This window comes from Gobius niger, assembly GCF_951799975.1.
Source record: "Gobius niger genome assembly, chromosome: 4".
Lineage (NCBI taxonomy): Eukaryota > Metazoa > Chordata > Actinopteri > Gobiiformes > Gobiidae > Gobius > Gobius niger.
Window position 1 is genome coordinate 7,612,948 of NC_136855.1, and position 12,942 is coordinate 7,625,889.

Genomic DNA, 12,942 nt, shown 5'->3' on the forward strand with positions numbered 1-12,942 from the left:
TGACTTGTAGAGAGCTCGCAGAGAACAGTTGAAGAAGCGTCGATAACTTGTGAACAATGTCTTTTACGTGCATCGTGCCGGGCTGTGATAACAAGCAGAAAGTATATAGTGTAGTAATGTTTCACAGATTTCCAACTCACCCCGGACGACGACACAGGACTCAGGACCTCGACCATGAGGTAGGAATGTGCAGCACTTTCCGAAAATATATTTTCTGCTTGTTGTAAAAGGCTCTGTACAAGTCACGCAGCTTCTATTGACGGAAGTGAGCGGGGGAAGTCTTTTGGAGCTATATGACATGTGGGAGAGGCTGCGTATGTGCTCCGTTTGCGTGGCAGAGCGCACGGACAAAGACCAGACGGGGATATATTAACACGTCTAAGGTTAGGTAAGAACATATCTTGGTATGTAAAAACGGTGGCCTATTCCTTTAAACTAGTATTGGAGTAAATAATGATTGTAGGAATTTTATAGATGTTTGGCCAGTCTTTAATTTTTGAATTAAAAAAAAAAATATATATATATATTTTTTTCATATACACGGACTTATACCAGCTGATAACAGATATGTTTGTGCATTCAACAGACGCATTTCTCACTGTATTTCAGGTGAAAAACATTTGGCTCAGAGTCCTGATAAAGGTTTCAGACTTTAGTTTAGTGCAGCCTGTGTCCCAGCCCTGAGTCAGTGAAAGGACAAAGGGGCAGAGGCTGCAGAGGACCAGGGGCTGGGCCTCCACTGAGAACCACTAACACTGGATATGTGTCTAACACAGCCTAAAGAGCATATTATCTCTATTATTCCTGATGATTGATTTGATCAGAGTATATTTGTATGAAAATAAAGTTGATTCCATTTGTTTCATTGGTGACACAGTAAAAGAGAGACATTCATACAGCTCTAACTCATGACACTTCTGCACAATAGGAAAGCAAAATAAATAGTTATAACTGTCATATGCTCTTGAAATACAATTAGGCCACAATCTGATTAGCATCTTATAAACAAATAATGTCTCATTTTGAATATTTTTGCAATTATGTTGCAATGTAATTAGTTCCTCTAAAATGCATAGAATTACATATGTTCGGTTCAAAATGTTCTGAGCGAGAACCCCCTCCCCGAACCCTCAGGTGCTAAGCACCCCTGAGGAGGAAACTCTAAAATCGCTCCTCCTCATGTCCAAGGTCGTAAAATATAATATAAGTTGAAACTTTAAAGGCCCTATACCTGGTTGTTGTTGTTCACAATCAATGAAGGCAGTAGTATGCAGGTATTTAATTGTCGGTTGTGAATCAAACACATTTCTAATATCCCAATTATTCACAGGAATATCACAACAAGTAGTTGCTCGTTCTCCAGAATTAGATGCACAGCACAAAGATATTTTCTCACTTTTACACAATACTGAAGGACAAAACAATTGTATTCCACTGCGAGAGATAAAGTCAGGCACGAGGCCTTTAACCCGGCTGTGACGGTAACTAGCATGTTCAGATGACACCGTAGTGATGTGGCTGAACACGCTGTCGCCTTCGATGAGCCGCAGACGCCGCCGTGTCTCATTTAAAGCGCCTCTGATGGACAGTGTAACGGCGTTGTCAGGGGGAGATTGGACACGCCGAGCCGCCCCGCAGACCGCCATCCAGCCGCGCACCACAAACCGCGCGACGCCAATTTCTGCGGTTCCCGTTTTTATGAAACAAAACCCATAAAAAATGATCTGGAGATGGGATTAAATTGCTGTTGCGTGTAGAGCGTTGAATAAGTCATGAGCCTGCGCCGGGTGTTGACACGTCTGACAGTTGCCCCCCGCTGAAACAGTCGAATGGGTGGCCATTTTGAGAGAAAATTGTTGTGATCGGTGTGACAGGTTTTCTTTGAGTGAAAATAGATGTGAATTTCAAATATCTTTTTTTTTTTCACTTTATAAATTGGAGTAGCAGGACATGCCAAGGAAGCAATGTTGTTATATGACACTATAGTTCCATTTGTGGGTCATTCCGTTTCAAATCAACACCTGCTTTCTGCTCAGCCATCTGCCAACAGACAGTGAGTGAAGTTTGGAGTTGTATCTTTCATTTTGTGAAATAGTTGTTTAAAAAAGTGGCCATGCCAAAATCAGGCTCCTGTAAAATTCCCAAATTGAAGATTTAGAGCTTGTCAATAGTTATAATCAATGACTTTTTCAGGTTTGAACGTACACATTGTGGAGAACTGTTGGTGTAAAGCGTAGGAAACAATCTGGTACAAGTCAAGCCTTTGTATATTATAATTGTGATGATTATGGCTTACAGTCCATTTTCAAAATATTCTAATTTTCTGAGATTTTTAATTTGGGGTTTTTACAAGCTGAGCCATAATAATCAACATGACAGCAAAGAAAGGCTATACATATCTCACGTTTCATGTGATGAGTCTGTCATATATTAGTTTCACAGTTTAAGTTGAATAACAGAAATGAATGCACTTTTTAACAATATTCTACTTTTCCGAGTTTGATCTGTAAAACATATACAGATCTAAGTAACTTTACGTAAGTCTTGGAGGAGATAGTGTTGTATCTATTTAAAAAAAGAAATTGGTATCGCCCATGACTGATACTTTTCAGGTCATTTTTCTCGATACTTGTCATTTCATATGAGTGAATGCATTTCATTCAGTATACATTTCTAGAACTGATTATTTTATATATTGTTAATATGTAAATTAAATGAATGTTGCCTTAACTGGTTAATTAAAGAGACTAGATGCAGGTCATTTTATGCTCACTACTGCCACCTCAGGTCATACGTGTAACTGCAGTTTCTATATTAAGCTCATGCATGACGGCAATTAACACCTTTTTGAGTGACAGTGCAGGATTTTAGAGGCAGTTGTGGTGAACAGGTCTGACATAAGGACATGGCTGGAACATGTAGGGGGAGGAAAATACTTAGTTTTAACATTTTAAAACTCTGTATAGTCCCTTTAAACCATAGGTGTCAAACTCTGGCCCACGAGGCTATACCAAATGACTACTTGAGCTGGCCCACCGGTATTATACATTTTTTTTCAGATTTTGCGTATCTGGACTATTAAGTTATATATTGTATAGTAATAAGTGTTGCTTGTTCCATATTCAATGTTGAAGCAAATCTTGTTTGGGTCCATATTAAAAAGTTCATTTGTTCAATGGTGGCCCGCGACTTTGTTCAAGTTTTACATTTTGGCCCACTGTGTATTTGAGTTTGACACCCCTGCTTTAAACAATGTCAATTTGAAATTAAATACATGAAAGTTACAAATGAATACTTTAATGACAAACAGAACCTGAACTAGAATGATATGGACGTGTCGGTTCAACCCTCTGCTGCTTTGGAGCGTTTTGGTTCAGAACCGTGAAGTAAATCGTCCTTTTTATAAGTGCTGCCACTCCTTCTTTTCACATACCAGGTATTGATACTTGAAAAGTAGCCGTTTGGTATCTCTATGCTATGGTATCTATCCGCTCATCGCTAGTAGAAGAACTTCATCACTGACTAGACCTCACATTATGAATACTATTTATTTATGTATCCTCCATTAAACTTACAAAACGTGATCTCACGTCACATTTTTAATCTCGCATTGCCAAGATATAACTCCATCTACCACCAAATCAACTTCAGCTCCTCAAAGAGCACGACTTCCTCGATAAATGTGGAACAGCTCATGTTGGGGCTCAGAGGTTAAAGAGACCAAAGCCTCACAGTTATTGTCTCCTTTTCTGCAGCCGTAGTGTTGACTTTTCGGAATAAAATAGAAGAGTTAAATGTTACAGGAGTGGAAAACATTCATTGGTTTATGAAGTATATTAGTAAAAGCCATATTTAAAATGAAATTGAATATAACTATGCCATATAACTTCCTGTCCTCTTTCACGATATACTGATGAATCTCCTCTTTGGTCGCCTCAACATATTTTGCCATTATCATCTTCTCAGTGAATTCCTTGTCGCTTCTCTCGCCACCAGGGGGCACCTCCGTGTGGACTATGATGATGTCCCCGTTGGCTAAGGGCCTGTTCAGTGCGGCCGTGGACATGAGCGGATCGTACGTGTACAAAGCTACGCTACAGGAGGCCGAGAGGGACAACCTGGTCTTCCTCAACACGACGGGCTGCAAGGACGCCCCCTGCCTGCGCCGTCTGTCAGTGCAGCAAGTGCTACAGGTAAACTTACAGGAGACGATTGACTTTTCAAAGCTTCATACCAGGGGTCTCCAGCTCATTTGTAAAGAGTAAATCATAATTCAACTACTTTATTATTTGCTATAAGTAATATATAGTTGATTTTAAAGCCAATCTGTACATATTTTGTAAGGTTCCAGGGGTTTTCATCAATATATCACTATTTGTTGTTCTTCTGAATAGGGCCTGACCAATATATCGGCCAGATATTTGGATATTTTCAATATCGGGTACCAGCCGATAAAAAGGCCGATATCTTCTTGAGTCCTCCCACAACTTCCTCGGCCCCAGGGGAGCGGAGTTTGTACATTATACATTTTATGTATTTTACGTTGCAGACTTCTGTGTATAATTTTGGAAGAGATATAGACTTAGTTTTTTGTTTTGGAGTCTGCTGATTTTTGTCTTTCAAACAAGCTCCCTCTGAAGGACCTACTAAACATGAATGTCCTGAATAAATCAGCCCTATGCAGCTCATAAAGCGCTCCCTGCTGTCACAGTTTAACATTTGACACATTTAGAAGCTCCAGACACAGGATTATTACATACTACAAATAACATTTGAAAGAATATGGACAAAAATGTTGTTTAAACTCAGACACACAATTAGTGTTTGTGTAAAAATCCCATGTTGGCTAATGATGAGTTAATACAGGCTAGTACTAATTAATGAGTCACGGCATGTCATCCCCACCGCACTGTTTATGCACCGGTGTGGAGAAGATCATTGTTTAATAGCGGTGGGCACTTATTTTTAGCCCAAAGACGCAGAGGCATGTAGTTTGTGAGAAGGGAATGGATTGGCTGCTCTCGTGCCTCTACGCCAGGACGCACAGAGGTTGCCAATTGCCCCACAAATTCGATCCCCGTGCCGCTAATGTTTGCAATGTCATGTGGGTGTAGCATTGCGGACATGATTAGCTGAACAATGAAAGACTCTCACCTGTTTCAGGAGCTCCTGCTCTGTCAGTTGCTGGCCTTTTGTTTGTATCTTTGTTGCTGAAGTTTTTAAGATGTCTGCAGTGCCACACAGTCGCACTATGTTCACTCTCCACCGTTACGATACATCAGCCGCGTATCGGCAGTATCGCACGGTAGGGCTGCCTCCGTTTTTTCAGACAAATATTGCAATATGATTTGTGATTTTTTGAAATATATTTATTTAAGCGCGTAAACTTCTAAAATGATGAGTGAAGGAACTCATGTTATTTTCAGACTTTAGTCAAACAACATATTCTTGCCCAAATTGCCCGACGTTAGAACAATACACAATAATCTCCTTTAAAAAATATTTGGTTTTATGTGGAATCGACCTCCCTCTCTCCTGATACAGCTCACTTTTACCTTTTGCATTGCAACTGCATTGTGGTTTCTGTTCCACATTGTTTTTTTGGATACTTTTGTACGTCTTTGCTGTGTTTTTGTGGAGGTTTGGTGGATTTGTTTACTTTGAGTCCAAAATGGTCTTTAAGAAAGCGGCTTTTTAAAGGTAAACAAAATGCTAGCTTATCAGCTAAACCCATGTATGACCTACAAGTTTCTTCTTCTGAGACACTGAAGAGGCACCAGGGGCCCCCACACACCTGCAGCACAGCAGAGGCGTCACAAGAGGAGCAACAGGAAACAAAAGAGGGACAGATGAGGAGATGGTGAAAGACTGTTGTGGAGCAGAGGAAACTGCAGGAGGAAGAGGACGGTGGAGGTGAAGGAGCTGACCAGCGCAGGACACCATGCTCTGAAAGAGGGACAAACCCAGGAGGCGGTGCACCATTTCAGAGGAGACAGAGGGCAGACAGCCAAGTTTCATCCGAGTGCTAGAGTTTCCTCGACCTCCAAGATCATGCGGGTCAGGTTGACCCACAGTGGCAGCTCGGCTCAGCAGCTCAGGACTGACATCTGAACATTATTTCATTGTACGCTTGTACAATGACAATAAAGCACATACTTAATTACTTACTTACTTACTCTCTCTTCTGGAGGAGTTTCCGTGACATTCAGAGTACCTCTGGGGGACAGCCACGTGACTAAAATAAGTTCAGGATCAAATCACGGAGTGTCTGTTTAAAGTACACTTTAGAATCTGCTTTATCTGTTGCAGCTGAATCTGAGATCGTAAGGCTCCACAATTCTGATCGGTGACATCTATCACTCAAATGCCAGAGACAGAATAAAAAAGAAAAACCTCAGCCTCATGGGAAATGTAGTTCTAACGTGTTTGATTAAATGTATCGATGGACCATTTATAATATAAATAAAAAATCATCTCGCAGGCCAATAACAATGACCTTGCAGGCTGCACTTGGCCCCCGAGCCGAGTGTCTTACACTTCTGCTTTAAAGTGCATATGACACATTTTTGGTAAAACAGTGTTAAAGCAATTATTTAAGATTTTGCTTTAGTTTGACCATTTTTATAATGTTTATAGTTTCGGACACTGACAGGAAGTGAGTCAAACTGCTGTGGAACTTTACATCTATCAAGGTCACTTCCTGTCAGCAGCTTAAATGCACTATACCTGATTTTAAACCATTTTTGTCAAAATGGGACGAAAAAGGTATTTTTACCGTCACGACCGTCCAAATGCAAACTTTACGCTTCAGGCTGATTTTTTCCCCCCGCAAATTACTACTTTTGCAAAATACATTTATGAGACAAAGATGGTTCCCGACAAAAGGGGGGGGAAAAGTCCGGTCCTTTTAAAAATTCTAATAAAAATAACTTTTCTGCCCAACATTTCCTCATTAAATTTCTGCGTCACTGAAATAAAAATAATTACACTGGATGTTATCCATCTAAATAAGTCAGGTTTAAATGCTTTTGAAAATATGTCATATGCACTCTAAATAATGTTGTAGCAAACCAAACCTGGAGTAGTATTCTTAAAGCCATACAGTCCATCTACATAAAAGTTTCAAATCACGGTTTCCATTTCTGCTGGTTTTCTGAGTAAAATCTGCTCTAATATTAATTCTATCATAAACTTCATGGTCATGGATTTAGCTCACAGATTTACGGACACTCTGGTTTTATACGCGCCTAAGAATGGCCATAAATAATCCTCGGTATCACGGCTTTTGCCGCAGTAAAAAACGCACAGGGCTGTAAAATACTGTTCTGAATTGTAACTCGGTAATGTATTTTAATAATTGATGTCATAAAAGGATGTAAAATGTTGTTCGGAGAATGGGCTGACTGCAGAGAGGCTTTATCGCTTTATCAGGAGTTCAAACGGCTGCTTCACTTTCTGTGGACGAGAGTCGATGTAGCAGTAAACATTTAACAGAGTTTGGTTTTACATCAAGGAAAAACAAGTTCATAAAGCGTCTTGTGTGATGATAAACATGAAGCCAAAATTAGGGCCGACCTATACGGATTTTCTGGCTTGGATAGTAATAAAGGTTGTTGAGCATTCAATCATACACCACGTTCCAAATTATTATGCAAATTGTATTTTTGTGTCAAAAAGGTAAAAAAAAATAATAATATTAATGAAACTCATGGACGGTGTTGTGTCTCAGGGCTCTTTGAATCTCTGACATGAATCTCAGACGCCTGGGATGATTAGTTTTCAGGTTAAGCCCAGTTAAGGGAAAAACTACTGAAAAAGGACGTTCCACTTTATTAAGCAGATCATCATTTTCAAGCAATATGGGAAAGAAAAGGGATCTATCTGCTGATGAAAAGCGTGAAATAGTTGAATGCCTTGGTTTAGGTAAGAAAACCTTTGATATTTCATGAAAGATTAAGCTTAATCATCGTACAGATAACAGATTTGTGGCGGATTCAGAGCACACTCCGGTTTGTGCAGATAATGGCACAACATGGACGGTTTCTGCCAGACAAATGCATCAGATGAATAGAACAGAGCAGAAACGGCTGCAGTGGCTCAGAAATACATGAAGACTCATTTTCAAACAGTCTTGTTCACTGATGAGTGCTGTGTAACCATGGATGGCCAGATCAATGGAGTAGTGGATGGTTGGTGAATGGCCACCATGTCCCAACAAGGCTGTGACGTCAGTAAGGAGTCTGCGGAGTCCCCAAGGTGTGAAAATGAACTCTGACAAATATGTGGAGTTTCTGACTGACCACTTTCTTGTATGGTACAAGAAGAAGAGCCGTGCTTTCCTGAACAAAATCATCTTCATACATGACAATGCACCATGTCATACTGCAAAGAATACCTCTGCATCACTGGCTGTTATGGGCATAAAAGGAGAGAAACTCATGATGTGGACCCCATCCTCCCCTGACCTCAACCCTATTGAGAACCTTTGGAGCCTCAACAAGGAAAACATCTATGAGGATGGGAGGCAGTTTTCATCCAAACAGCAGCTCTGGGAGGCTATTCAGACATCCTGCAAACAAATCCAAGCAGAAACTGTCCAAAAACTCACAAGTTTAATGGATTTAAGAATTCTGAAGCTCTTATCAAAGAAGGGCTCCTATGTTAAAATATAACTTCATCTGTTAAGATTTTTTTGACTGAAATAGCTTTTGATTTCAGTAAATATGACCTCCTAATGCTGCAAATTCAACAAATGGCCATTTGCAGTTAATTACAAGCTTTAAAATGTATTGAAACGATGAGTTGCATAATAATTTGGAACAGTAGATCTTGAGTTTTTTACTATATTTATTTTTGAAAAAAATACTGTCATCACTGGGAGATTTTTTCAACCACATTTAAATGATCCTCTACCAGTTAAAGACTTGAAAATTATGCTGACTCTCATTTGAGTTGACAGTTTAGAGAATCAGAGAAAAATTTCATTTGCATAATAATTTGGAACGCGGTGTAGAAATAGAGCTTGTCACTTTTGTGAATTATTAGTTGTAGGCTAATTTGTTTGAATCTGTTGTTAGGTTTTATTTCAACGCCACTTCTTTATCTTTAGTTTTAGACCAAGTTACTTTAGGCTTTAAGCATTTAGGTTTTTTAGGCTAGCATTTGGGAGTTGTTAACCCGGGGAACATGTTTATTTTTGCTGTGTAACACTATAGCAGGTGGCAGGGTTTTTACACCGAGCATGCGCACACACAGCCCAGAGCAGGAGATATGAAAACAAGCCCTCAGGAGACGGCATGAAAAAATATTTAACAGTGACAAAGAAATGCGGAGAGAGATAATGAGACAAGCAAAAGTCTCCCGAAAGCTGGACGTGGAAAATGACGAAGCGTATATATGTAGCGCTCGGCTTCACTGTGCCTACAGTGGGAGACAAGGAAAGGCCGGTGTGTTACTTTGTCTAAAAACATTGGAAGCAGACAGCACCAAGCCAAATAAATGTTTTCTTCTTCCTTATGTAACTCGAGTCCATACAGATGTTTTCTCACAGCAAATTGTTCAGCAGAAGTGAAAAACGGCACTTGTTGCTCATGTTAGCATATGTAGCATGAAGCTAATGTTTGCTTCACGGTTCCCACTTTGCTCCTCTGTATGTCTCTATATCTTTTTTTAATAGAAAATATACTCTTAATTCAGCATTTGTTAGAGTAGTGGTGGAGAAATGGGAGAAAGTTCCGTTTTTTCTCTTTTTTTGTTTTCCCCCCGGGTGCCTCTAGATTAGAATAAATTGGTGGTGTTCATGTGACATCACATTCTTAAGAGCCTGTTTTAGAGTAGATGGTATAGTTTGCTTTTCAATTGTCAAAACACAGGTAATTTAAGGTTATTGCTGATATTCCTGATATCACCTAAAGGCTTTTTTTTTTTTTTTATTCAATCAGGATTGTAGTTGGCGCTTTTGCCTCACATTTGATTGCAGCTCATGTGAGGCCTTTTTGTGTGGAGTTTGCATGTTCTGTTTTCATTTGTATACCGCAGTTTTCCTTCCGGCGCTGCAGTCGGGCCCCATTTGTGTCCACAACTCTAGTAAAAAGAAATTCTCAATGTCACTTGGACATTCTTGATGAAATAATGGTCCAAATGAAAAAAGAGCGTCAACATTTGTTAATTTTGTCTATAATCATGTAATCGAACTGGAGATTTCCTGTCAAATCGATTTTTTTTTAGCTTGTTTTAGCATTCCTTTGCCAACGGCCGACCTAGAGGAGTATTTCACTCCATTCACGTTTCGAGTAATCCTCTGACAAAGCTGTTAAATTTAGTTGTTACTTCTTCTACGGTGTCAGCGCTTCATTCTGTACTTCCTGGATACCATTGTGTCACCTGCAATTCTAGACTTTATTCATTTGAATTAGATTTGCATGTTGATTGTGTTGTATGTCTGTGGATGTACTGTTTTAATTGGGCCCATACTGGCAAGTGAAGTTCCTAACGGATGAAAAAAGTGAATTTGATACAATTTTGTTCATGCTTTGGTGAGTTGGGCTGGTTACGAGTTTTCTGTTCTATTTTAGACCTTTGTCTAAAAGTTTGTTTAGTTCTGAGTTGATCCTGTCTGATAGAACTTTGAAAATGCGATATTTTAAGCGGTCGTCCTTGGTGTGAAAAGTTTATTCTAGATGTTCTACTAGATCAGTGGTTCTCAAACTGTGGTGCTTGGGCCTCTTCTGGTGGTACTCAAGGTCATCAGTGACTTTCAACTTTCCGCGATAATCTCATGTATTTTCTATTAATGCATTAAAGTTTTGTGGTTTAGACATGGCTTTCTCCTGATTTCATCTTAATCCAGGCCAGATGGTAGTGGGAAGGTCATGTATTTAATGGGGTGGTGCTTGGTGTGAAAAGTTAATAAAAACTGCTCTAGGTCCTTGTGAGCGCCACTTATTTTCAGTGGGAACATTGTGTACTGGAGCTTTAGATTTTCCCTCAGCATAATCTTCCTCACACTTCCGCTCCTCAGGCCGTCCCGTGGCAGAAGTACCCGAGCTGGGCCTACGATGGGTTTGATCTCCCCACCCAAGGCCTGCTGCCTGGCCCTGTGGCCGTGGTGGATGGGCACATCCTGCCCGATGCCCCCTTCTCCATGTGGGACAAAGGAGGGGGCGACTACAGCGACGTCCCGTTTGTGATCGGTACCACAGAGCAGGAGGCAGACTTCGTCCCCTTGGCCTCCAACATCTCTCACTGGATCTGGGACGACTACAAGTGGTTCGTGACGGGTGAGCACTTTAGGACATCATTAAATGTTATCCGATACTGGTACTTTAACGATGCTTAGTTGACAATATCGATACCCCAACGATATTTTTTTTTGACACCTATCAGTGGCTTCACTAGGGATCATTTCTCTCCGTCATTTTCATGGACAGGGTCATCAAATGTCCGTCATGAGCTCTTTGTCATTAATTAATTGTATGCTCTCATTATATGCTTTTTTTAGATGTTGAATGAGATGTAATACTGTATTTTCCGGCCTATAAGTTGCAGTTTTTGTCATAGTTTGGTATAGTTTATACTCCAGAGTGACTTTTTTCTTCTTTTTTTTAAATTAAAATATATAATTTCACACTTTTCACATGCCACTAGAGGTGTAGGAAGTTAGAGAAGAAAGCAAAGCAAAGCTAATTGCGGGCTAAAGTTAGATGGCCACAGCTAGAAGAACGAGTTAGTAAATGAGAGCTTGAAAAACGTGCTGCCGGGAGAGGCTTGTCAACGGTGCAGTTACGCCTCCGTGCCCAGGTAGTTGCCAAGGCAATTATTCAGAAGTGAAACCGAGGATGAAGATTTCAGTGGATTTAGTGATTTGATGATTATTCAGAGCATCATGGCTCGGCATTATCAAGGCTCATATTTCACTATTATAAATGCTAATTAGAGTATAGTATTTGCATCTCCTCAGTTTTAACTTAGTATTTAAGAAATACAAAGGGCTAACCGTACACCATTTCCGGACTATAAGTCGCTTTGGAGTATAAGACACACTGGCCAAAAAGAATAGGCGTACGGTAATGATGGTTAGCTACATGAAGCAAAAACAACGAACTAAGTAGGTGCCTGGTATGTTGATGTCACATAAACAGTTTAGATAACTATAGCATAAAGAACATACCAAAGTCTCCAAATCACTAAATCCATCCTTCTGAACAATTGCCTTGGCAACTATCTGAGCACAGAGGTGTAACTGCACCGTTGACAAGCCTCTCCCGGCAGCATGTTTTTCAAACTCTCATTTGCGAACTCCTCTAGCTGCGGCCATCGAGCCAATGGCCGCTGGCTGTCCTGCTTTTTGACCACAAACGTGGGGCCGCCATTGCTCCGCCGTTGCTGTAGTACCTCCATATCGCCGCTAGGCCCCCATTGAAAAGCATTGGACTTTAGACACGTTAAAAACTACTTTAAAGCCTGGTTTCAATTGTTTCAACACTAGACTAGGCTAGATATTCCTCCTGAGATAACGCTGGGTTAATTACAATATATGAAACCAGGCTGGTTTTCGTAATATGAATTTTTGAAATCTCGTACTTAATGAGGGTCGGACTGTTAGCATTGGAGCAGCGCGAGCTACACGTCACGCAAGGGCCGAGTCTACGGTGAAGATCCCGCCCGTATGTCCTTTTTAGGAACATGCTTCGTCAGAGCTGGGGAGGGGGAGTCTGTAAATCCGCCATGAATTCCCCCACGGCCGTGGTCATTCTGGTAAACGGGGAGGAGTGAGCATAAGACGTCCATTTTTTTTACAGTCTATGCATCGAGCTTTTAGCTCGTGATTAGCTTTGTTTAGTTTTCTTCATTGCAGTAACTCCAAACTTTCTTTCTGCTGCTCGATGAGCCTGAAAAAGAATAAAATCACATATTGGACGCTCCGGAGTATAAGACCCCCAG

At 40.4% G+C, this 12,942-nt stretch overlaps 1 protein-coding gene across 1 annotated transcript in view; it reads left to right on the plus strand.

Moving 5' to 3' along the window:
• LOC306961936 (para-nitrobenzyl esterase) overlaps nt 1-12,942 on the plus strand; it is a 40,403-nt gene that overhangs the window by 19,966 nt on the left and 7,495 nt on the right. The window contains exons 5-6 of the mRNA XM_079554909.1: nt 3,997-4,193; nt 11,021-11,279. Of these exons, the coding sequence (XP_079411035.1) occupies nt 3,997-4,193; nt 11,021-11,279 (456 nt within the window). The remainder of the gene's footprint in view (nt 1-3,996; nt 4,194-11,020; nt 11,280-12,942) is intronic.